Source organism: Trichechus manatus, unplaced genomic scaffold (assembly GCF_000243295.1).
Source record: "Trichechus manatus latirostris isolate Lorelei unplaced genomic scaffold, TriManLat1.0 scaffold00017, whole genome shotgun sequence".
Lineage (NCBI taxonomy): Eukaryota > Metazoa > Chordata > Mammalia > Sirenia > Trichechidae > Trichechus > Trichechus manatus.
Genome location: NW_004443953.1, coordinates 4824323 through 4849384, shown reverse-complemented (window position 1 = coordinate 4849384; position 25062 = coordinate 4824323). Strand labels below are relative to the sequence as shown.

The following is a 25062-nucleotide window of genomic DNA, read 5'->3' as shown; positions in this document are numbered from 1 at the left end:
AGTCACTGCTATATTCCCAGCAACAAGCTGAGTGCTTTGCTCAATAAATATTTGTTAAATAAATGAAGTATTAGAAGAAAATGTAAGGAGCATTTTGATAAGTGATTGCAATAAGCGGGACAATATCCATATACATTGTATGGTTTTCTGATTCATTTTTGAATGACATACCTTCATAGCAGTGTACCTTTTGTTAGAGGGAGGGTGGCATCCTAAATAAGAAAAAGATTAAAAACAAAGAAAAATGCAGTATTGTTCAAAGAAACATGAAATGTACCTAGGTTTGACTAGTAACTAGGTCACAGCAGTTAGCCCTTGTGCAACCATACTAAATTCACAACAGCTTTCACTGTTTGTTTAATTCATTCAAATATCTGTGGAGCCTCTGCTCTGCTCTGCTCTGCTCTGCTCTTGGTGCAAGAATGTGCAGTGTGACTATTTCAGAGCTCCCAACACCCAAGCAAGAACGTACCCTACAGGATATACCTGAGGCAGCGTTCAGACGGCATTCTCCAGCTGGGTTCCTCAGGGTCTTGGCCTTAGAAGTTTGCACAGGAGTCAGCAAGCATTCCAGCTGCATAAAAAGACAAGAGGAAAGAAAAACATTAAGCTAAAAGCAAAAAAGCACACCCTAGGCCTTCAGGATCCTAATGCTTTTAGAATCCCTAGGAGGCACTTTGGAGCATTTTCTAGCCCAGATGCAACTTTCTGACTCAATGCTCTTTTACCAAGCAACAGTTCCATACATTTAAGTGTTTTAGTTTTCTCACATTATTGGAGTTTCAGGGACCAGGAAGTAGGATGAGTTTCAGAATCAACAATAGCTAATTGGAGGTTGAAGTAAAAATGAAGTAAAAATGAAAAGATGGCCAATGGGAAAAATTAAGATCTGATAAAATAAAGCTCCAAAGGTCTAAGCCACAAGTAGCTAACTTGCCGTTTCTAGAGATTTTACTTTCCTGTCAAACATGAAGATTAGTGAAACTAAGTTAAAAACAAGTATCCTCTTGGCTAAGTGTCTACAGAGGGATGATTTTCTATTCAAGAAGAATTCTAAAAACTAGATGAGAAAAACAACATATAGAGAGGATGAAATCAGAAGACAAAAATATTCTTACAGGAGCTTCAGAACTAACATAATTAGAAATACAGATGGCGTTGTCAGATTTGACACTGCATCTTGTCTGTATATTTATCAATTCCCCTTTCCCCTTTTGTTTTTAATTGTTAATGGAACTCTAAACAGAAAATGAGTTATTTCAATATCTGGGACCTGGTACATGACTACGCTTTATAACTCTCATTAGAGTCTAGCTCCCATTTTCTAATATACTCAAGTGGCAAAACTAATTACAATCTGGACAATTGAAACAGGCTCCCTTCTGTCTCTATTTTATTTTGAAAAGCATTAACTTAGGATGAAAACACTTAAATAGAGACTATGTTAAGCTGTTAGGAGCACTGGTAGCACAGTGGCTAAAGCACTAGGCTGCTAACCGATAGGTCAGTGGTTCAAATGCACCAGCAGCGTGAGGGAGAAAGATGTGGCAACCTGCTTTCATAAAGATTAAAAAAAAAAAAAACCAAAGCCATTCCCATTGAGCCGATTCTGACTCATAGCAACGCTATAGGACAGAGTAGAACTGCCCCATAGGGTTTCCAAGGAGCTGCTGGTGCATTCAAACTGCTGACCTTTTGCTTAGCAGCTGAGCTCTTAACTACTGCACCACCAAGGCCCCGCATAAACATTACAGACTTGGAAACCCTATGAGGCAGTTCTTCTCTGTCCTATAGGGCCGCTGTGAGTTGGAATCCACTCGATGGCAGTCGGTGTTTTTTAGTTTATGTTAAGCTGTGCCTCCTTCTATTGATTTGTATAAAAGAGAGCTATAATTACAATCTAAAATATAGTATTTGTTATATTATATACAAACCCTCAATTGGTATGATTTCATAATAGTTCATGTAAAATTGTCATAATTTAAGTACTCCATTTATTGAAGATTAGGTTGTTTCTAATACTTTTTATAAAATTATATTTTTATTTACTTTCTTTTCTACTATTGAAAATAAGGTACCTATACTTTCATTTAGTTCTAATTTAAGTTTTGATAAACCTAAAAATGAGCATCATTTTTAATGATCCTTTATGAGTGAGCAGTACAGAGGATCAGAATAATTCAAGGCACATAGTTGTTTAATTAGCTAAGAGATTTCTCTACCAACATAACACTCTACAGTTTCCCTTCAGAATCTGGATTATAAACTCCAGGCTCTTATAGCCTAACACAAACACTAACAGGGATGGACATTTGAGCTTTAAAACTACAAAGAACACTTATTACTACAGACAGATGAAAAACCTTCATCTTTCAGGTTTATATTTTTTGAAACACTCCCAACCATTAGGTGGATAGAGAACAAGGATCCTGAAACTTCATATTTTTTCAGATATTTCAAACATGATAATTAAAAAATCACAAAATAAATTAAGTTCCCTTCTATAGATACTTATTGTTTAGACACCAAATCACTAGATTAGCTCTCCATCTAATTATAATCTGCTACAAAGTTTAGTGAAATGGACACCATTTAAAGGTGGCTTACAATGAGTTAAGATGAATCATCACTCTATATAATTTGTATATTTATATGTATAATAAATACTATTTATTAGTACTCTTTTTACTATATATTATTTACTATTTACTATATATTTATATGGAAACCCCAGTGGCATAGTGGTTAAGAGTTTGGCTGTTAACCAAAAGGTCAGGAGTTTGAATCCACCAGAGGCTCCTTGGAAACACTATGGGGCAGTTCCCCTCTGTCCTATAGGGTCGCTATGACTTGGTATAGACTCGACAGCAATGGGTTTGGTTTGGGCTTTTTAAATATTTTTATACAGAGCCCTGTGGTACAGTGTTTAAGAGCTACAGTTGCAAACCAAAAGGTCAGCAGTTGGAATCCACCAATCGTTCCTTGGAAACCCTATGGGACAATTCTCTGTTCTATAGGGTCACTATGAGTCAGAATCGACTTAACGGCAATGGGTTTGGTTTTGGTTTTATATATTTATACAGGAGGCCTGATGGCTCTGTGATTAAGTGCTCAGTTACTAACCAAAACATTAAGCACTCGGCTACTAACCAAAAAGGTCAGCAGTTTGAACCTACCAGCCGCTGTGCAGGAGAAAGATGTGGCAGTCTGCTTCCATAAAGATTACAGCCTTGGAAACCCCTTACAGCAGTTCTACTCTGTCCTATAGGGTCTCTATGAGTCAGAATCCACTCCACAGTAATGGGTTATACATTTATACATACACATTATATTATTAAATTTAAATTAAAATTTGTGAACAAATACATTTATCTTTATAAAAGTTTCCCTTAACTGAAGAACAATATACAGTACATGTACTTGTAAGATGGAGCCAGACAGGCCTCTTCTTCCACCTCCTCATCCTTTTTCCAGTTCCTGGGATGTAGATACCTTCCTAACCTAAGGCTCTTTCCTCTTCCCAGGAGCCTAGGAAGATGCAGGTAAGTCTCCTGCACTTTTCTCTCCTCAGAATCCAGAAATGGATTCAGGGCGGGGCCAGCTTGGTGTGGCACTACAAAGTAGAGCAACAGGAAGAAAGGCTAGCGTTCCTCTGCAGGTATCTCCACACACCACTGGAGATATAATCACACTTACTGCAGGGAAGGAGCCCTGGTGAAGCAATGATTAAGAGGTCGGCTGCTAGCCGAAAGGTCAGTGGTTCAAACTCACCAGCAGCTCCAAAGGAGAAAAGACCTGGTGATCTCTCTCCTGAAAGATTACAGCCTAGGAAACCCTATGGGACAGTTATACTCTGTCCTGTAGGGTTGCTATGAGTCAGAATCGATGGCACACAACAATAACAGCACCACAGGGAGCGCTGTGTGAGGTTGGAAGCATATGAGGTGGCTCTTGTTTGGTGAATTAAACACCTTCAAGGTCCCTTTCAGCTGTGAACTTCTACAACTTTCTGAGCCCATTAGCTCCACAGGACCAATTATCCTACGAGTACCAGAATGTACTAGTCTCAACCCCTCTACATCCATGGTTCTAAAACGAGGGCCTGAGCCATTGTTCTGCCTGTTCCCCTCAGGGCAGAATGCATCTCCCAGCCTTGCCTCACTTTAAGGGTCAGCGCTCCCAAGGTTTGAGGTCTGTTCCACTGGCCCCCCCTAATTCCCTAAACAGGGTCCACATTAATCCCCTTAGGTTCTAAGCATCCATCAATTAGCCCAAAATCAAATGAAGTCCCTGAGGACTGGCCCCAACCATCAGTGCTGTACACCTAAGGCAGGTTTGAAACGTAGTTTGACTAAAAATACCCCAAAATTTGGGAGATTTCTTCTGCCACTGGTTCAAACAATAAATATTTCTTGAGGGACAACTTTATGCAAGATCCAGAGTTGGGTCCCTAGGATACAGTAGTTAATAAATGACTTCCTACCTTTACAATCTTCATTAACTTTTCTCAAAGCCATCCCAAATAAGCATACAACCCAGAGCACAGTGTCTGCTATGCAAACACAGCTTCAAGACCAGTTCCTAGCCTTTCCTTTCCAACCAGAATGACTGCCTTCAGCAGTATCCTGGCCACTGCCAGTACTGTGTAAGTAAATCTTTAATTATACTTGTGATAAATGCTTCAGAAAGAGAAGTACGAGGAGCTCTGAGTACAAGTACAGTTTCCTCATCTTAAAAAGTAATAGTACCTACCTTATAAAGTTGTGAGGATTAAATGAATTGAAATTCTTAGAATAGTGCTTATCACATGGTGTTATCTGTTATTATTATTGATAGTTTATTATTGTTTTAACACAGCAGGGGTTCTTGGTCCATCCTTTGTGGTCAAGGAAGGGGCTTCCTTGAGGATGTAACATCTGAACTGAGTTCTGAAAGATAATTATGTACTGCCTGGATGAAGGGGTAAGGGGAGGGGTGGTTGACAGACATTCCAGGCAGAGCCAATAGCCTGTGCAAAAGTCCTAGGCAGAAAAAAAGCAGAGCCTGTTAGAGGCCAGAAAGAAGATTACGAGAGCAGCATGAAAAATGATGGTTTTTATCCTAAAAGCCACAGGAGCTCTGGCTATGGCTTGGAGATTGTTAGAAAGGTGCTAGAGTTTCTAGGGCTAAAGGAACAAAAGCCAGCCTCCTACTGATTGTCCCATTGTATAAGGGTAATTACCAGTCCACACAATCAACCTCTTCCCAACACTGAAATCCCTGTGGCTGTGGGATGCCATCTACTCATCCTCAGCAAGCATTACTCAACAACAGAACCAAGGACTTTTCTCCTGAGCTAAACACACGCAGCAGGCATTGACTCACTGCTTGGCTAAAACGGAATTCCCTATTCAAATTGGCTCAACTCTCCCCATCAGTGGTTGGTAAATTCGGAAGTGATGTCTCAAAAGAGATACCTTAAACTGAGGAGCAGATACTCAGGGTTCTGCTACTAACTCGATCCAATCCAGTCTCTTCATTTGCACATACATTGCACTTTGGTAGAGTGGACGCTTCTTGTCATGTCTGCCTAGCCTCCCACTTGGTTCTGTTCATATTATGTACCTCCCACCACCAGGCCTTAGTTGATTGGTTTAAGAGCCTGGGCCCAGTCCAAGCTGGGCCAATCAGACCTCTTCTCTGAGACTGGGCATTAGAACCACCAATCTCTAGATCAGTCTCACTTGCAAGGGTAAAAAAATGCAGGAAGTGCTGTAGGTGACTATTTTTATACATAGCCTATCTTTACTTAAAATTTTGATATTTTATTCAACACGGATTTTTGGCATTAATTTGATGTTTGAAATATTGAATTAAAATACTATTTATCTTGATCACTGAGTTAAATTTTCATGCCTCACCCTAATCTCAACTTTGCTTTCAGCTGTGTAGGTTAGGAAGCTAAGAAAGTCATTCTGCAGGGAAACAAACAGCGAAAACAAAGCAAATACGCAGAGAAAATGTTAGATGTGAGAGATCAAAAGAGAGGACATTCTGGATTCTCTATGCATTCCTGTCTGTGGGGTCCATGAAACACTCTACATCTTCATAACAAAGTCCTCCTTGTGTCTAAGATAACTCAACTAGGGGTTAAAAGATTCCTAAGCGATTCCGTCAGGATTCGACATGAGAGCTTGTTTAGAGGAAAAAAAGTTCTGCCGCTTTAAAAACACAGACACACATATTTATTTCTTATGACTTGATCTGAGAACCTAACTATCATTTAAATTTTTTAAAAATTGCATCCGTGGGAAAACACACCCTAAATACTCCCCAGAAAACATAGGTTTAGGTAACTAAAGTACGTATTTTTGTGACATTTAGTGCTCTTTCCTCTACTTGATTTAAAAGACTTTGCTCCTGAAGACTTGGTATTAACTTCTCTTCCACACAAATTCATTATGTGAGGAGGCAAATTCTGTTTATGTCCGTGGCTTTGTGGTCAAGCAATGAATGTATAAAAATATTATTTTGGAGCATACAGAATTTACAAACTTTACCAAATATCATTTAAGGGTAATATCAATAATTATAAACAGGTAAAAAAACAGACATTAAATGTTTAATTATTTTTAGATCAGCTCCTTAGCTCAGCCTGTTGGTGTTGTTAGGTGCCATCGAGTTGGTTCCAACTAATAACGACACTATGTACAACAGAATAAAACACTGCCCGATCCTGAGCCATTCTCACAATCGTTGTTATGCTTCAGCCCGTTGTTGCAGCCACTGTGTCAGTCCATCTTGTTGAGGGCCTTCCTCTTTTGAGCTGACCTTCTACTATACCAAGCATGATGTCCTTCTCCAGGGACTGCTCCCTCCTGATAACATGTCTAAAGTATGTAAGATGAAGTCTTACCATCCTCGCTTCTAATGAGCATTCTGGCTGTACTTCCTCCAAGACAGCTTTATTTGTTCTTCTGGCAACCCATGGTATATTCTATATTCTTCTACAACACCATTATACAAAGGCATCAATTCTTCTTCGGACTTCTTTATTCACTGTCCAGCTTTCAAGTGCATTTGAGGCGGCTGAAAACATCATGGCTTGGGTCAAGTGCACCTTAGTCTTAAAGGTGACATCTTTGCTTTTTAATACTTTAAAGAGAACTTCTGCAGCAGATTTGCCCAATGCAATGCATCACTTGATTTCTTGACTGCTGCTTTCATGGGCATTGATTGTGGATCCAAGTAAAATGAAATCCTTGACAACTTCAATATTTTCTCCATGATGTTGCTTATTGGTCCAGTTATGGGGATTTTTGTTTTCTTTATGTTGAGGAGTAATCCATATCGAAGGCTATGGTCTTTGATTATCATCAGTAAGTGCTTCAAGTCCTCTCCACTTTCAGCAAGCAAGGTTGTGTCATCGCCACATCTTACAGGTTATTAACAAATCTTCCTCCAATCCTGATGCCCCAATTCTTCTTCATACAGTCCAGCTTCTCAGACTGTGTGCTCAGCATACAGATTGAATAAGTATGGTGAAAGGATACAATCCTGATGCACAGCTTTTCTGAATTTAAATCATGCAGTATCCCCTTGTTCTGTTCCAACGACTGCCTATGTACAGGTTCTTCATGAATTAAGTGTTCTAAAATTCCCATTCTTAGCAAAGTTATCCATAATTTTTTATGATCCACACAGTCGAATGCCTTTGCATAGTCAATAAAACACAAGTAAACATCTTTCTGGTATTCTCTGCTTTCAGCCAGGATCCCTCTGACATCAGCAATTATATCCCTTGTTCCACGTCCTCTAATGAATCTGACTGGAATTTCTGTCAGTTCCCTGTCAATGTGCTGCTGCAACTGCTTTTGAATGATCTTCAGCAAAATTTTACTTGTGTGTGATATTAATGATACTGTTCAATAATTTCTGCATTCTGTTGGATCACCTTTCTTTGGAATGGGTACAAATACGAATGTCTTCCAGTCAGTTAGCCAGGTAGCTGTCTTCCAAATTTCTTGGCATAGACTAGTGAGCACTTTCAGTGCTACATTCGTTTATTGAAACATCTCAGTTGGTATTCCGTCAATTCCTGAAGCCTTGTTTTTCACCAATGCTTTCAGTGCAGCTTGGACCACTTTGTTCAGTACCACAGGTTCTTGATCAGATGCTGCCTCTTGAAATGGTTGAATGTCAACCAATTCTTTTTGGTACAGTGAGTGTGTATTCCACACAGCAGCTCAGCTTGGGAAGCAAATATTCCTCTGCAGTATAACTACTATTAAAAAAAAAAAAAAGGCCCCCAGACACCCTTTTAACTCAGTACTTAAGTCACTCCTGAGGTTCACGCTTCAGTCCATAAAAGAAAACAAGACTAAATGGGTATACCAGCTCAAGGGCAAGGATGAGAAGGTAGGAGGAAACAGGAAAGCTGGTAATGGGAAACCCAAGGTTGAGAAGGGGAGAGTGTTGACATGTCATGGGGTTGGCAACCGATGTCACAAAATGATAATGAGAAACTAATTGGCTCTGTAAACCTTCATCTAAAGTACAACAACAAAAAAAGTGGCATGTACAGTACTTCCCATGCAACAGTATAAAGCCTGCCCTATGGCACTTCACAAAGCTTGTAATGGTTGCCAATAGTAACACAGATTTCAGTCTTTGCAGTTAAAATAAAATCAAATAAATCTAGCTTTCAAACACCAATTAAAACAAGTATTCTACAATTTAGAGCCATGATCACTCATCAGCTTGACTTCAACATAGCTGGCTCACTCTGGGCCAGTTACTTACCTTCTCTGAGCTTCAATTTCTCTATCTTCTAAAAATACAGATAATGCCACCTGGTCACAAGGCTATCTAATGTATGTAACATACCCAGCTCAAGGACTAATACATCAGGGTCTCAAGGGCCTCAGTAAACATAAGGGTGTTCCTCCTTTTATTAAACATACAAATAAGAATCTCATAGTGATTTGCTCAGGTGACAGGAAATTTATTTCACTTTCTGCTTACGTTGTTCTTATGCTAGGTACTCATTTTTTAATGGCAAAAGTCTGTACAACAGCAATTCGACCAAGATTATTCTCCAGAACACTTTACATCTGATAAGATTCACCACCCCATGCTCTCCAGACAAATCAGGGCTCCGCCCCCCTCCAACCCTGGAAATGCAGTAAACATTTCTTAAAACTACAGCTATGCTTTCACATTATCAAAATTATTTACTGGCCTCGACATTAGGAAATGTTCTTCAAATGATACTGTTGAGTTTTTTTCAAATATAATCTACATGTACAAAGGATTCGTGGGGTTTAACATTTATGGTTTTTATTTTCATTAAAAAGTTTCAAGGGTTGCCAGAGCTTCACTTAGACAATTTTTTAAGAAAGCCATGAAAATAAAATCTTTTCTAGAGAGAAAAAAGCAAATATCTTATTAAACCACAATAGTGTACAAGAGAAAAAAAGTAAGTGTCCTATAGGTCTGACTCAATTACATGCAAAGAAAAAAGGACCAGACAGACTAATCTAGGCTAATATTTTGCTGAAGATCATTCAAAAGCAGTTGCAGCAGTACATCGACAGGGAACTGCCAGAAATTCAAACTGGATTCAGAAGAGGACGTGGAACAAGGGATATGATTGCCGATGTCAGATCAATCCTGGCTAAAAGCAGAGATTACCAGAAAGGTGTTTACCTGTGTTTTATTGACTATGGAAAGGTATTTGACTGTGTGGATCATAACAAATTATGGATAACATTGCGAAGAATGGGAATTCCAGAACACTTAATTGTGCTCATGTGGAACCTGTACATAGGCAGTTGTTGGAACAGAACAAGGGGATATTGCGTGTTTAAAGTCAGGAAAGGTGTGCATCAGGGTTGTATCCTTTCACCATACTTATTCAATCTATATGCCGAGCAAATAATCCAATAAACTGGACTATGTGAAGAAGAACACAGCATCAGGACTGGAAGAAGACTTATTAACAACCTGTATGATATGGCGATGACACAACCTTGCTTGCTGAAAGTGAAGAGGATTTGAAGCACTTACTGATGAAAATCAAAGACCACAGCCTTCAGTATGGATTACACCTCAACATAAAGAAAATAAAAATCCTCACAACTGGACCAATAGACATGATAAAAGGAGAAAATACTGAAGTTGTCAAGGATTTTATTTTACTTGGATCCACAATCAATGCCCATGGAAGTGGCAGGCAAGAAATCAAATGATGCATTGCATTGGGCGAATGTGCTGCGAAAGATCTCTTTAAAATGTTAAAAAGCAAAGATGTCACTTTAAGAACTAAGGTGCACTTGACCTGAGCCATGGTGTTTTCAATCACCTCATATGCATGTGAAAGCTGGACAATGAATAAGGAAGTCCGAAGAAGAATTAAAGCCTTTGAATTATGGTGTTGGCGAAGAATACAGACTATACCATGGACTGCCAGAAGAATGAACAAATCCGTCTTGGAAGAAGTACAGCCAGAATGCTCTTTAGAAGTGAGGATGGCGAGACTTCATCTTAAATACTTTGGACATGTTATCCGGAGAAATCAGTTCCTGGAGAAGGACATCATGCTTGGTATAGGAGAGGGTCAGCGCAAAAAGGGAAGACCCTCAACAAGATCGACTGACACGGTGGCTGCAACAATGGGCTTAAGCATAGCAACGATTGTGAGGATGGCGCAGGACCGGGCGGTGTTCTGTTCTCTCATACACAGGGTTGGTATGAGTCGGAACCGACTTGACAGCACCTAACAACAGCAACAACAGGTTAACTTCATCAACAAACATAAGATACTAAAAGGTAAGTTACATTTCTTCCATACCAGTTCTACCAATATATAAAAAATCAGTTTATTCTTTTTATTGTTGTTGTTGTGAGTTGCCATCAAATCAGCTCCAACTCATGGCGACCTTACGTATAACAGAACAAAACATTGTCCAGTTTTATGCTACCTTCATGATCGTTGGTATGTTTTCATACATTTATTTTAAAATGTTTTATGTTTACACTTCCTATAAGAACACTTGATGATTTTTTGAAGTATTATTTATTTCTGATTTCAACGATTTACAGTAATTATAGGGAAGTATCACCAGACTTCAAGCAGGCAGGAATAAAAGCAACAGATGTAAAGGTGGTATACTGAAAGAAGGACTAGAGATGAAAAATTATGAATTATACATGTGGAACCCTGGTGGTTTAGTGGTGAAGAGCTACGGCTCCTAACAAAAAGGTCGGCAGTTCGAATCCACCAGGCACTCCTACAGGTCTTGATCATGAAAAAACAATTACATTAGATAATTCTGTAATATTCTCAAGTGCTTGTTGATTTCAACTCTACATTAAATTAATATCCTCTTGAAAGGAAATGTTAATTCTAAGCATAAAAGAATTAGGACATATGCAATGGTCCTAAGTCATTAATTTATGTATGTATTATATGTACATAAAAATAATTTAATTCTGGGGTTTCTGATGATTATGTGAATTAGTACATTTTTATTACCCAGTACATAATTATGTGGTGCCTAATAAATGATAACTGGTATTCCTTTAAACCTCACAGCAAAAATTCAAGGGCACCCTGCTGTCATGCTTTGCTGCATAGAACATTCACTGCTGAAGATTTAAAATTATGCTTCCCAATTCAGACAGTAAAAACAGTTAAGCTGTCCCTCCAAATAAAAAGTGAGATAGCTTAACTCTCACAGGCAACGTCCAATGTGTGAAACAAAAGCACAGTTAACCAATGTCATAAAACAGTGGAGAAACTCAATATCATCACTCAGAACAAGGCCAGGGGCTAACTACGGAATAGACCATCAATTGCTCATTTTTCAAGTTCAAGTTGAAGCTGAAGAAAATTAAAAGAAGTCCACGAGAGCGAAAATACTACCTCGAGAATGTTGTTGTTGTTAGGTACCACAGAGTTGGTTCCAACTCATAGCTTTATCTACAACAGAATAAAACACTGTCAGGTCCCAGACCATCCTCACAATCATTGCCATGCTCAAGCCATTATTACAGCCACTGTGTCAATTCATCTTGTTGAGGCTCTTCTTCTCTTTCATTGACCCTCTACTTTTCCAAGCATGATGTCCTTCTCCAGAGACTGGTCCCCCCTGACTATATGTCCAAAATACGTGAATCCATCATTTATCAGCTATACAAACTTAGGAAAGTCAGTTAATGACTCTAGGACTCAGTTTCTTCATATGTAAAATTGGAAAAGTTATAAACTATATCTCTCAGGACCAGCATGTGGATAAAACTAAAAGCAAAAATACTGTGAATCTGTAAAATACTTGGCAAACATTGATTACTACCAAGTGACAGTAAGTTCAGTAAAAGACAACTCTATAAAGAGGCCAAAAAAATTAACTGAGAGGCTCTCAGGTCCTATTAAGAGAGCATGAAGAAAACACTAGTCTCCCTCTACCTGCACAGGGTGATCACATGTATAGTAGTGCCGTTATTTCTCAGTGTCATGTTAATCTCATGACCCATGGGACATACTGTATCCCACCCATTTTTTCTGGCTCTCAGGTTTCTTGGGACTACACTTTTCCTGCTAAAAGTATTTGCTGCCTTCCAGTAGAGACTTGTGTAATTGTGAAAGGCGAAAGAAATGTTCATTGAAGCAAAATAGCTGGGGCATCATCCTTAAATGTGAGACAGTGCATCAAAGAAGTGTGACTGGGTAAATATTTTGTCTCTTCTGGCTTTTGTATAGCTAGATAAGTTTTGTAAGCATATTTGTGGTTTCCGTGTGATAGTTAAGGAGCCCTGGCGGGTTTGGGTTTTTTTGTGTATGTGCTGTAATACATCCTGACACCCATGACTGGTGGGACAGATGGGCACCCACTAATCATGGTGCCTGAGAACCCCCAGAGGTTTGTGGGAACCATGTATTACCAAATAATATTTCTCAAAAGCCATATAACCAACCAGAAATTTAAACACACACCATGGTTCAGCATACTTCCATTAATGAAAACACATGGTAACAAAAAAAAAAAAAAAAATTCAAAGCAGAAAATAATAGGGTCTTTAAAGGGTTAAAGGTAAGAGGATGGTAAGGGGGACGAGGATAGGGACAGGGAGAGGGGAAGGGTGAGAGAATAACAGTTATTAATAACTTAATAAGTACCAGGCACAGAGCTGTTTTACATACCTTATTTAACCCACTAGGCACTTTACTCTCCCCTTTTGAAATACAGGATACTAAGGCTTAAAAAGGTCAAGTAATTTGCTGAAGAATACACAACTAGTAAGTGGTGAAACCAGGCTTCAAACATAACAGACTGAGTCCAGAGTCCACACTTAACTACCACCTAACACTAATAAAGGGAACACATTCAAGGATGCAGTCACACCCCAAAATACTAAAGAAACCTCAAAGGACTGGCAGCCTGGAGCACCTTGTACTACAGCAGGAGAACCAAGGCAACATCAACTTTGACTCAATACAAAGGAATTTCCAATACTCTACGGAGCCCAAAGATTAAATACTTTACTATGCTAAGTAATATCTCTGTCACTGGAAGTGAAAATGGGACAATAACATATTTGGGGTTGTTCTGAAGGGAACACAAACGCCTCTCGATCTGCTTGATCCATAGAACCTGACAGCAGAAGAACAAGACCCTCAACGACCACCTACTGGTGTCTCCCAAGGAGGCTCCAAAGGGCAGAGCAGAGCCCACCTCTGAGCAGGCTTTCTGCCCTGGCTGCTCTCTTGCCAACCCTCTGCTCCACAGTTAGAATCAACCCTCCCATGTCCTGCCAGTCTCCTCCAAGCTACTGCATCTCAGAGGCTGCACCAGGGCCACTGTCCACCCTTCCTCCAGGTCTGGGACAAGCTGGGCCACAGGTGGCTCTGACAAACAGCCAATCCCGGATGCCCCCTGGGGCCTGGAACAGCCACTTCTCCACTACTATCTCTGGCTCTCACTTTTCCAGTCAGTGTTCACCTTTCTCTAGGTGCTAAAACCTAATACTCTGAGGAAATTCCTTCAGCAAAGTTGCTTGGACTGCTAGGCATACAGTTTATTTGATTTACAGGAGCTCTCTCCTTCCCAGTTGCATAACTGCTACAGGGACACAGGCACAGAGGGGTAATGGGTCCTGAGTATGGAAGCACAGCCCTGCCATGTACCTGAAATACCTGCCACATTCCAAGTCTCCATCTCTGTGGCTGAGCCATGTGCACCTGCAAACCTTCTGTGTAACTTAGACTGATATTTTTTCCCCTTATGGGCCTTCCAGCAAGCTGCCTTCATTGAGTAAACTCATCTGTCTGTTACACATAATCACAAATGTCTGAACTCACCTTTCCAATGAAGTCCTGCTGCCAGGTCCCACAGAGGGAAGGGGAAACACTGCCCAGTTCCAACTGCTCGGAGAGTGTGAAGACTCAGCTCCAGCTTAGACAAGATACCCGGTGTTATGGATTGAATCGTGTTCCCAAAAATATATACTGCAAATCTTAACCCCTATACCTGTGGTTATAATCCCATTTGGGAATGGGTTTTCTTTGTTATGTTAATGAGGCAGTATCAGTGTGGGGTGTGTTTTAAATCAATCTTTTCTGAGATATAAAAGAGCAGATTGAGCAAACAACCAAGCAAGCAAGCACAGATGGGGGAAGATGGATACCATGCCACATGAGAACTACAAGGAACCAAGAAACAGAAACTGAAAAGAGACAAGGACGTCCCCCCACCCCCACCCAAAACCAACAGAGAGAGAAAGCTATCTCCCAGGGCCAGCATCTTAAATTCAGACTTCTAGCCTGCTAAACCATAAGAAAAAAAAAATTTCTGTTTGCTAAAGCCACCCACTTGAAGTATATCTCTTACAGCAGCAATAGATAACTAAGACACTGGGTACATAGCAATCCAATGAAAATAGGCAAAGCTCTTAGCCCATTTCATCATGTCACTGCTCTACTTAAAAATGTCATGATAAAGTCAAACTTCCTAAAATGGTACCCCTGCCACTTGTGTCTTGCCACTTGATCTCTTGTCTTCTGGATGTAGTCTTACAGATGTACTCATCCACACTGAACTGTTCTCTCATTCAGGGAACTGGTACCTGCTATCTTCTCTGCCCAGAACTTTCTACTTTCTCTTATTTATCCTACAAGTCTTAGAAGTCACCTCCTCTAGAAAGCCTTCCCTGATTCCCCCAAGGTCTAAGTTAATTACTCTCCTAACAGTACTCTAGATGTAATTGGAGTCCCTGGGTGGCAAAGACGGTTAAGTGCTCAGCTACCAACTGACAGGTTGGAGGTTTGAATCTACCCTGAGGCACTTCAGAAGAAAAGCCTGGTGACCTATTTCCAAAAGATTACAACCACTGAAAACCCTATGAAGTGCAGTTCTACTCAAGCACACAGGGTCTCCATGAGTCTTAATCAACTCAATGCCAACTGGTTTGGTATATATATACATATACACATATATATAAAATTACTTCGAGGATCTATTAATCCACACTCACTTCCAGCCATAACCCCACACTCAGATGGCAATATCTTTAAGTGGGATGATCATTCATCCTGGGATGGTCCAGTTTGGCCTATGGTCCCAATGCGATTTCTAATAGCACCTTCTTTGTCCTCTATTACACCCCAGTTTGGATCATAAATTATAAGGTCATCTTGTCAATATGGGCAGGATCCCCATCTATCCTGCTCACTGTCTTGAATCCCCAGGTACTACCATCAGTCTCACAAAATTCCTGAAGTACAGAAGGCACGATGTATTTCTGTGTTAGAATGAAAAGTAAGAGACCTAATGGCAGACTACGTGCATACAATGAAATACAATGTTTTAATCTATATTATGACTATGATTCTCTAAAAGAATAAAACGCTGCACAAAATAGTGAAGATGTCTCCATAAAAGAACAAGGTTGAAGTATCTAGTCACCTTCATTGCATATGCCTGGAGAACTTGGGAACTAAACTAAAACATAATGTTTAAGTTAGTTCTTCCAGACACATTAGCACACCCCTTCTCAGCTCTTACTTTAATTTTTAGCTCCATCACTCCTCTCTGAATAGAAACATAAAATGCTTGGCTCAGTTACACAGTCGTGTCAAAATAACCTAACCTGCAATTATAACATCCTGAGGTACTTAAAAAAAAAAATTTTTTTGCCATGAAAACTTTTTTATTAAAAAATGTCTTATAACTCTATACCACTCAAAATTAAAATTTCCATCTGCACCTTTACAGGAAACCATATAGATCTTGAACGCTGCGCTAATATACAAATTATATGCATCAAAAAAATATATTATTTAATTATATGGCAAAAATTCACTGTGCTATACATATATAAAGCAGCCCTGGTGGCACAATGGTTACGCTCTTGGCTGCTAACCAAAAGGCTGACAGTTCGAATTCACCAGCCACTCCAAGGGAGAAAAGACCAGGCGATCTGCTCCCATAAAGATCACAGCCATGAAAACCCTACGGGGCAGTTCTACTCTGTCATACAAGGTCGTTATGAGTCAGAATCGACTTAGCGGCACATAGCAACAACAGCAATAGACATACAATTATTTTATTTCACTGGAAAACTCTATATAAAAAGTTCTCAGTCAGATAGTAAATTAATATTCTCTTTTGGCTAATGACTGCCTCCAACAAATGGAAAATATATGGTTTACAGTTCACAAACCTATGATCTAGATATAGTCTAAATTCCATATAAAAACAAATATTCTTAAACTGTTGAATTTCAAAACATGGGCTGTTCATTTATTCAAATATTTACTAAACAAAAATTAGAGTAAGATATGAGAAACCCAAACAGATTTAAAAATAGTCTCTGCCTTCAAAGAGCTTGTAATCTAGAAAATAAGGCAAGACCTATACATTTGTGAGGAGCCCTGGTGGCACAGTAGTTAAGAGCTACAGCTGCTAACCAAAGGGCCAGCAGTTCCAATCTACCAGCTGCTCCTTGGAAACCCCATGGGGCAGTTCTACTCTGTTCTATAGGGTCCTCTGAGTCAGAATCAACTCACAAGCAGTGTTTTTTTTTTTTTTTTTTTTTAAATACAATTATGGGTACTCTCCTAATACAAAAGAGTCTGCGTTTTCTTATATTGAAAGATGTATAATTTCTTGACATTTTAAAATTTCTGAAACTGGGGTTGTATCTTAAACTGGTATGTACATTAAGGTACTACTCTTTCTTTCCCTTTGAAATCTGATGTGTGTCTTACAACTGCAAAAAACACTGAAAGCTGAGGAAATACTCTAGTTCAAGGACCTAAATAAAGAGGCTAAAAGCAAGTACATACACTACTACATTTAATTCTTAAAATCGAGTATTGTAAGAATTAAATGGGACCCCTCCCCCTCCCTTTTTTCAGAAGAAAAGCTGTCAATGCTTGAGGTTTAAAAGCAGCTGGTGAAACTGGGACTTAAACCCAGCTTGCATACATTCTGCTGGACCATGTTTTCCTACTGAAGGAGAGACTGGTATTGTTTAGAATGGTGAGGGGAGGTTCAATGGAAGTGCAAAGAAAAGGAGAGGCTTCCCAAGCAAGAAGTAAAATGTATCAAAGACATGGAAGCCTCTCAAGTTACACTTTTGTAAAATGAGAAGCCTGTACTAGCTGAGGACGCAGTTGAGCGTATTGGTTAAGAGAGTGGATTATGGAGTCAGACTGCCTAGGTTTACATGCTAGCTCCAATAATGATTGTGTGACCTTCGTGAAGTTACCTAATTCCTCTAAACTTCAATTTTCTAATCAGTATAAAATGAGTATAAAGATGGAACTTACTAACAGGACTCACATTAAAAATGGTGGATTGAACACGTGCACATTTAATGTATACATTGATTCCAATATACATCCTGATTTCAGAAATGTTAAATGAAAAAAAAAGTGCATCTTGCAATTGAGGAAATTACTCCACTAAAACAACAGTAAACGGATTAAAACATAATGACAACAATAAACCCACAAAAGTCAAAGAAAACAAGAGGAGATAACATTTATAAGATGTACGGAAACTGGAGAGAAGGTGAATGAACAGTAAACCTCAAAAAGGAGAATTCCAAGCTAGCGATGGGAATGCTAAGAAAAATCGAATTTGCATCAAGGAGTACCCAGAAGACTCAGGAACTAATGGCACCAGGATGGGGCTGATAATAGAAAGTGGTGGAAAATCTATTTAAAGGGCAGTTAGAATCCCTAGATCTCCTCCCCTTTTCTGAATTGCATGGCTACTGCCCCTCCTCCACCCAGGTAGTAGACTAGATGTTTGTTCTCTGGCAAGAGTAAGAGTCTAGACTTGGGAAAAGAAAGCACAGGGAAACTGGGAAGATTGGGTGGGAATGGGGAGAGTGCTAACATGTTACGGGGATAGCAACCAATGTCATGGAACAATTTGTGTACAAACTGCTGAATGGGAAACTAAAATGCTGTGTAAACTTTCACCTAAAACACAGTAAAATGTTAAGAAGAAAGAAAAAAGCAAAGAAGGCAGAGAGGAGGGCAGAAGAGTAAATGAAAGTTTACACACTAAATGCAGACATGCTAAATCTTTATCCTTTACTCAGCTTCCAGAATGCCCGCAGGTAAATTTATATCCTCCAGGGAAACTGGATTATTCTCTGGGGAATATGACAAGGTCAAAAGAAAGAGAACAAACAAACCTAAGTTCCACAAATAAACTTGCCAACCAGATTGCACTACAAGTTAGCCCCAGGTGACAAGCCTATCCACTTGTTTTGTTCTTCCAGTCAGCTTTCTAGTGCCCCTTTCTTTAGTATGAGTGAATATTCAAGGATCAGGAGACCTTGGAAGAAAGAGACACCAAAGAAAACAAATAGGAAAAAAAAACATTTTGGAGGAAAGAGAGATCCCTAAACTGAAGCTGAGCAGAACGCCCAAACTGGAGCAGTTCAAAAGGATCCAAAGAGACCTCTTCCAGGGTGAAACGAATAGAAAACCTAATGCATTTTCTTCTTAAATCTAGAGGAAATCTGGGGGTTGATTAGTGATAAGAACATAAAAACCTAAGCACATGAAAACAAACGAAAAAAACAAAAAACAAAAAGTTATGCAGGAAATAAAAAAAAATTCATGGTTCAACTGTGAATAGCAATTACATTGTCATAACCATATAATTAGAATAGTGAACTCATCAAAATTTCAACGTAACTAACTTTGGAGAACGGAGAGATAGAAAGTGTGCATATGTATGAGGGGGGGTAGTTTCAGGGCATTGATAAAGAAGGTTAAATTCTCATCTACAGTGGGAAGCCAACAGATAGTAGGCAAATCTGAAAAAATTAGGAATTGGCAATATAAGCATGTTATTAAATATGGAGGTAAACACTTAAATAGCTAAAAGAACTGAAAACAATTGCCTCTGCTAGACTTCTACATAATAAGACTTGTAGAATTATTTGATTGTTTAAATTGCGTACGAACACAACTTTGGTAAAAATAAAACTATATATTTTTAAAATTAAATTTATCTCACAAGGTATACAAGTCAATTAGCTGAATTATAACTAAGACGATTTATGAGATATAAAATTAAATAAGACAATCCAAAGTGCTTATCAGTTTCTGGCACATATTCATGTTCAATGAATACTACCCACTGCCATCGAGTGGATTCCAACTCATAGCGACCCTATAGGCCAGAGCAGAACTGTCCCATAGGGTTTCCAAGGAGGCCCTGGTGGATTCAAACTGCTGACCTTTTGGTTAGCAGTGGAGCTCTTAACCACTGTGCCAACTATAAAAAAAAAAAAAAAAAACCCATTGCCATTGAGTCGGTTCCTACCCAGAGTGATCCCACTGCCCTCTAAACGTTTCCATGTCATAGCAACCTTATAGGGTTTCCAAGACTATAACTCTCAACGGAAGGAGACTATCACATCTTTCTCCCGTGGAGCCACTGGTTGGTTTAGAATTGCTGACCTTTCAGTTAGCAGTAGAACGCCTTAACCACTGTGTCACCAAGGCTCCTTCAACTACAGATAGACGCCCTTACTCTTTAATCACTTTGCCTAGTTCCTAAACCAGTCCTAGTAAAGGTAGGTGGCACATAGGAACTGTCTCATCAGTAAAGGTCAAGGTACCAGTGGTGAGGTGACACTGAACCCAGCCCCAACACCCCCTAGCTTTCCTTGGGACCTGTCTTAGTCATCTAGTGCTGCTCTAACAGAAATACCACAGGTGAATGGCTTTAACAAAGAGAATTTTATTCTCTCACAGTCTAGTAGGCTACAAGTCCAAATTCAGGGCATCAGCTCCAGGGGAAGGCTTTTTTTCTGTGTCGGCTCTGGAGAAAGGTCCTTCTGATGCATCAGTCTTCCCTTGGTCTGGGAGCATCTCAGCACAGGAACCTCAGGTCCAAAGGACACGCTCTGCTCACGGCACTACTTTCTTGCTGCTATGAGGTCCCCAATTCTCTGCTTGCTTCCCTTTCCTTTTATCTCTTGAGAGAGAAAAGTTGGTGCAGGCCACACCACAGGGAAACTCCCTTTACACTGGATCAGGGATGTGACCTGGGTAAGGGTGGTATAACAATCCCACCCTAATCCTCTTTAATGTAAAATTACAATCACAAAATGGAGGACCACCACACAATACTGGGAATCATGGCCTAGCCAAATTGATACACACATTTTTTGGGGGACATAATTCAATCCATGACAGGACCTTACTTACCCGGAACCATCATACTGTCGCTCACCTCTCTGAGCACTGATCACAGACTTTCTTCCTCCTGCTGTCCCTTTACAGTACTGAACTTTTAGCCATGGACACCAGTTAAACACAGCCCAAGTTCATGCAACATCAGAAACTGTGTATGGGGCCTTTGATGATCTCCTCTGGGCCCAGCAATACAGCCAAGTCCCTTTCCTTTGCCTGGGTCCCGCCTGGTCCTGCCTTTTCCCCTTCTTCCTCCTCAGGCTGCTAAAACTCTCCCTTTTCCTAAACACAGCCACCTGAGTCATGATCTACACACATATGTCCATTATAAATATAAAAATTTAAATATGTTTTAAATTAGAAATTTGGCACTTTATATTTAGATTGGGCACAGCTCTAATGTAACATTAAAAACATTCAAAATTGCATACTACTTTGGAAAGCACATTTTTTGTTGAAACTGAGCAATTTATATTACAAAACTTTCTGAAGTTCAAGAAGTCAAGACAGCTATATTCAAATGTCTACAAAACACAAATCACATCTTCCCATTATCATCTCATGGACTGTGATATATTATGAGAACGTCTTCTGTTGTATACTCCCAAGTAGAGTGAGAGTGGTATATGAAATGCCCTGGTCTCTCTCTTACCAGTATTTACCAGTCTCTTAGGAAACCAGCTGGATTGTTTGCCACTTTCCCCCTTGGGTTTGTACTTTAGGACTGGTCTGTGGCTGCCTCCTGCTTGGGACATGCTGACAATCCTAGGAAGGCTCAAGAGCAAGAAGCCACAAAGGCCATCTGGCTCCCTTATAAGTCTTTGGCATAGGTATTGTATTACTTTTCTGTTTGCTTAAAACAACTTAGGGGCTTAAAACTACACACATTTATTTTCTTACAGTTCTATAGGTAAGAAGTCTCACTGGGCTGAAATCAAGGATTGTGTTCCTTTCTGGAAGTTCTAGGGAAGAATCTGTTTCCTTGTTTTTTCCAGCTTTTAGAGGCCACCACAATTTTGGTTCACGGTTGCCTTCCTCCATCTTCAAAGCCAGCAACAGCAGGTCAAGTCCTTCTCACATCTCATCACTGTGATCTCCTCTTCTGCCTCCCTCTTCTACTTTTAAAGACCTTGTGAAAACATTGGGCCCACTGGGATAATCTAGGATGACTACTCTATTTTAAGATCACATGATTAGCAACTTTAATTCCAACTGCAACCTTAATTTCCTTTTTCCAGGTAATATAACATATTCACAGTTTCCAGGGATTAAGACATGGATATTTGTGTGGGGGGGGGGGGTGTGCAGAAGGGGCATTTTATGCCTACCACAGGTGCTAAAGTGGCTTTCCATCTCCCATCCCAGTTTACCTGGCCAGTGTAAGGAATTAGGGTAAACTCCGTCTGGTAATGAACACTGTGTACTCGACCTGGAACATCTTCTAAATTCCTAAGGCAAAGAACAATGAGTGGCTGATTAAGGAGTCTAATTTATAGCTCAATCTTTCATCTGGGTTGACAAACTACAGCCTGTGGGCCAACTCTGAACCACTGCCTATTTTTATAAATAAAGTTTTATTGGAACATTTCATTATCCATTGCCATCAAGTCGGTTCCGACTCGTAGCAACCCTACAGGACAGAGTAGAACTGCCCCATAGGGTTTTCAAGGCTGTAATCTTTACAGAAGCAGACTGTAACCTTTTTCTCCCACAGAGCAGCTGGTGGGTTCGAACTGACGACCTTTCAGTTAGCGGCCGAGCACTTATCCACTGCATTACCAGTGCTCTTGTATTGGAGCATAGCTATTCTCATTTGTTTAGGTATTGTGTATGGCTACTTTGGCGCTATAACAGCATAGCAGTCACAACAGAGACCAAGTAGCCCCAAAGCCTAAAATATTTACTATCTGGCCCTTTACTGAAAAATGTTGCCAACCTCTGATCTAGGTCAATACAAAATCCCTTTCTCTTTTTTCTCTTTGTCTGTCTTTCCATCACGGAGATGCAACTAATATCCATGTCTACAATGAAAAGAACAATATTAATCTATTCAACTATTTACTTCACACTTTGCCATCTCAGGCAAAATATTTGATTTTCCATGAAAACTCAGATTCTGACCAGGCTGAATAACAAAGAATTTACTATAATTAACCATTCACTAATCATTCACTCACTCATTCAACATTTAAAGAGCATTTACCTTATGCCAGGAATGCATGTAAGAGTAAGATTACAATGACTTTGTAAAGAAAAATGTCTAATTTTTTTAACACGACAACTAATAATAGCTATCACTTCTTAAAGCATAATTTTCTATTAAAAAAAAGAGAGAGAGGTATAAAGTAAAAGAAAGGACGTGGGAATGAGGTTAAATTCCTTTAGCTAGGTTGAATTATGCATTGACATTTTAGCTGTGAATTACAGGGCCAGGAGCCACATCCCACTCATCTCTATGCTAGAAAAAGCTTTGTTCTTAGACAACTTGCTAATAAATGTGTTGTTTATAAATTATTTTTATTTAGAGAGTTAATAGGTTTTTACCAGAAAAGTAGAAATTCCAGACACCTACATAAACACTTTCCTCTGTCATTGTAAAGACACTCAAAGCCTCTTACAGTATATGCACATAATACTAATAAGTTCAAGGTATCAAGACTGAAAATAAACTGAAATTTCATTCGCTATTTTAAAATTAACCCCACTCTAATAACTTGACTTTGACAAAAACCCGTGGTAAAAAATCCTCAATTTTAAGACAATGTTGCATTGTCCTACCTTACACAGAAAAACTGAGGAGCAAGACGAGGCATTTTGAAAAAACAGTGTGTACTCAAAATACCAAAGTCATAATTCAGCAGTCATAAAAGAGAAAACAAAATATTAAATTGAAGAATAATTTCTAAGGTCAGTACATTTAATTAAAATAATCAAGGTCAAATAATTCACATACTGAGTTTCTTTTCCTTAGTTGTAACTAATATCACCAGATACCTTTGAAAAATATTCAAATTTGGGAGGAAAGAAAGATGGGAATGTGCTTTCTGAATCACAATCAAATTGCACTGTGAATATTTACAAACAAAACAAAATCACTAATCTTACTGGGGCACTTTTAAGACATTACCTTATTAAATTAAATAGGCAATACCACTAATAATTTGTACAAAAATTCTGTTGTAATTCAGTCAACTGGGAAATATTAATAATTTTTTTTTGCAAAATACCAGACACTAACTGGGTCAATATAATACAAAAAGATGGTGGCAGTAATGGATATGAACCCAGAGTCTCTATATCCTGGTTAATGAATAACCATGACAAGTGTGGACAGATGTGAGCCATGGCAGTGGGACCATGTTCAGTTCCACCAGCAATGGCAGAAAGAGAAGACTAACTCATCAGGGTATGAGAGCTGGTACTAGAAAACCAATTCAAATGAAGTGAAATTCATGAAGCTTTTAGGAACATTCATCCATTAAAAATATTCAATAACCCTTACTAGGCACTGGACCAACAATTTCCCTATTCTCATAGAATTTACATTCTCGGGGGAAGAAACAGAGAATAGATCAACAAATGGGAAAACAGTGGATAGCGGTGAGTGCTACAATGAAGGAAAAAAGCATGATGTTATAGACTCAACGAGGCATTTGTTTAGTTTGGGTGGTCAGGGAAAGCCTCTGAATAAATGGAGTTAATCTAAAATATCACTTAGTCATACAAACATCAAAATACTAATGAATATTCCAAAGTCAAAGACAAGAAAGTTTTTCACATTATGTTTTGTGATTTGAGAAATGTTTTGAATCGCTACATGACATTTTGGCATGAGTCAGAAGAAGAGGAGGAGGAAAGTGGAGTCTATTTTCTCGGCTCCGTCAATAGGCCTGGGTGAGCTCGACAGGTGGGAGGGTGAATCTCAGAGAGAATAGTGTGGGGGAGGTTAAATGAAAAAAAGTCTGTCAAATCCATCATGTTTCATGTTTCACAATGACTGAAGTAGACTCCTTCCTTCGTCAATCATAAAGTTCCCAATGCACAAAATCTAAGATCACATAATATTTTTTATTTTTTTAAAAGTATATGCTCTTACCAAGGTGTTATTGCCCCTTGTGGTATTCAGTACATTAAACTGCTAAATACTATTAGTGAAAACAAAGCCATCACATTTATTTCATGAAGAATGCATACTAAACGTTTATCTCATTGTTTCAATAATTATGTATTACATAAACATAGACTTGTCCACAGAGGATATACCTCATCACAAACATTTACTGTAAGATTCAGGAATTATATCTTGGCTGAATTTTTTTTGTCTACATACCATTAAAACACACACACACACACAC

The 25062-nt window shown here is 39.1% G+C and overlaps 1 protein-coding gene across 10 annotated transcripts in view; it reads right to left on the bottom strand.

Moving 5' to 3' along the window:
- Positions 1 to 25062, bottom strand: part of KLHL32 (kelch like family member 32) — a 225724-nt gene that overhangs the window by 164457 nt on the left and 36205 nt on the right. For 7 of the 10 annotated variants that reach the window (XM_004372408.2, XM_023727567.1, XM_023727569.1 and 4 more), the window contains exon 2: positions 487 to 574. In XM_004372408.2, coding sequence (XP_004372465.1) covers positions 487 to 509 — 23 coding nt within the window. In that variant the 5' untranslated portion in view covers positions 510 to 574. Of the gene's footprint in view, positions 1 to 486; positions 575 to 5900; positions 5912 to 25062 lie in introns of those variants that run through there. The other 3 variants (XM_023727568.1, XM_012554413.1, XM_023727572.1) reach the window with 2 other exon arrangements.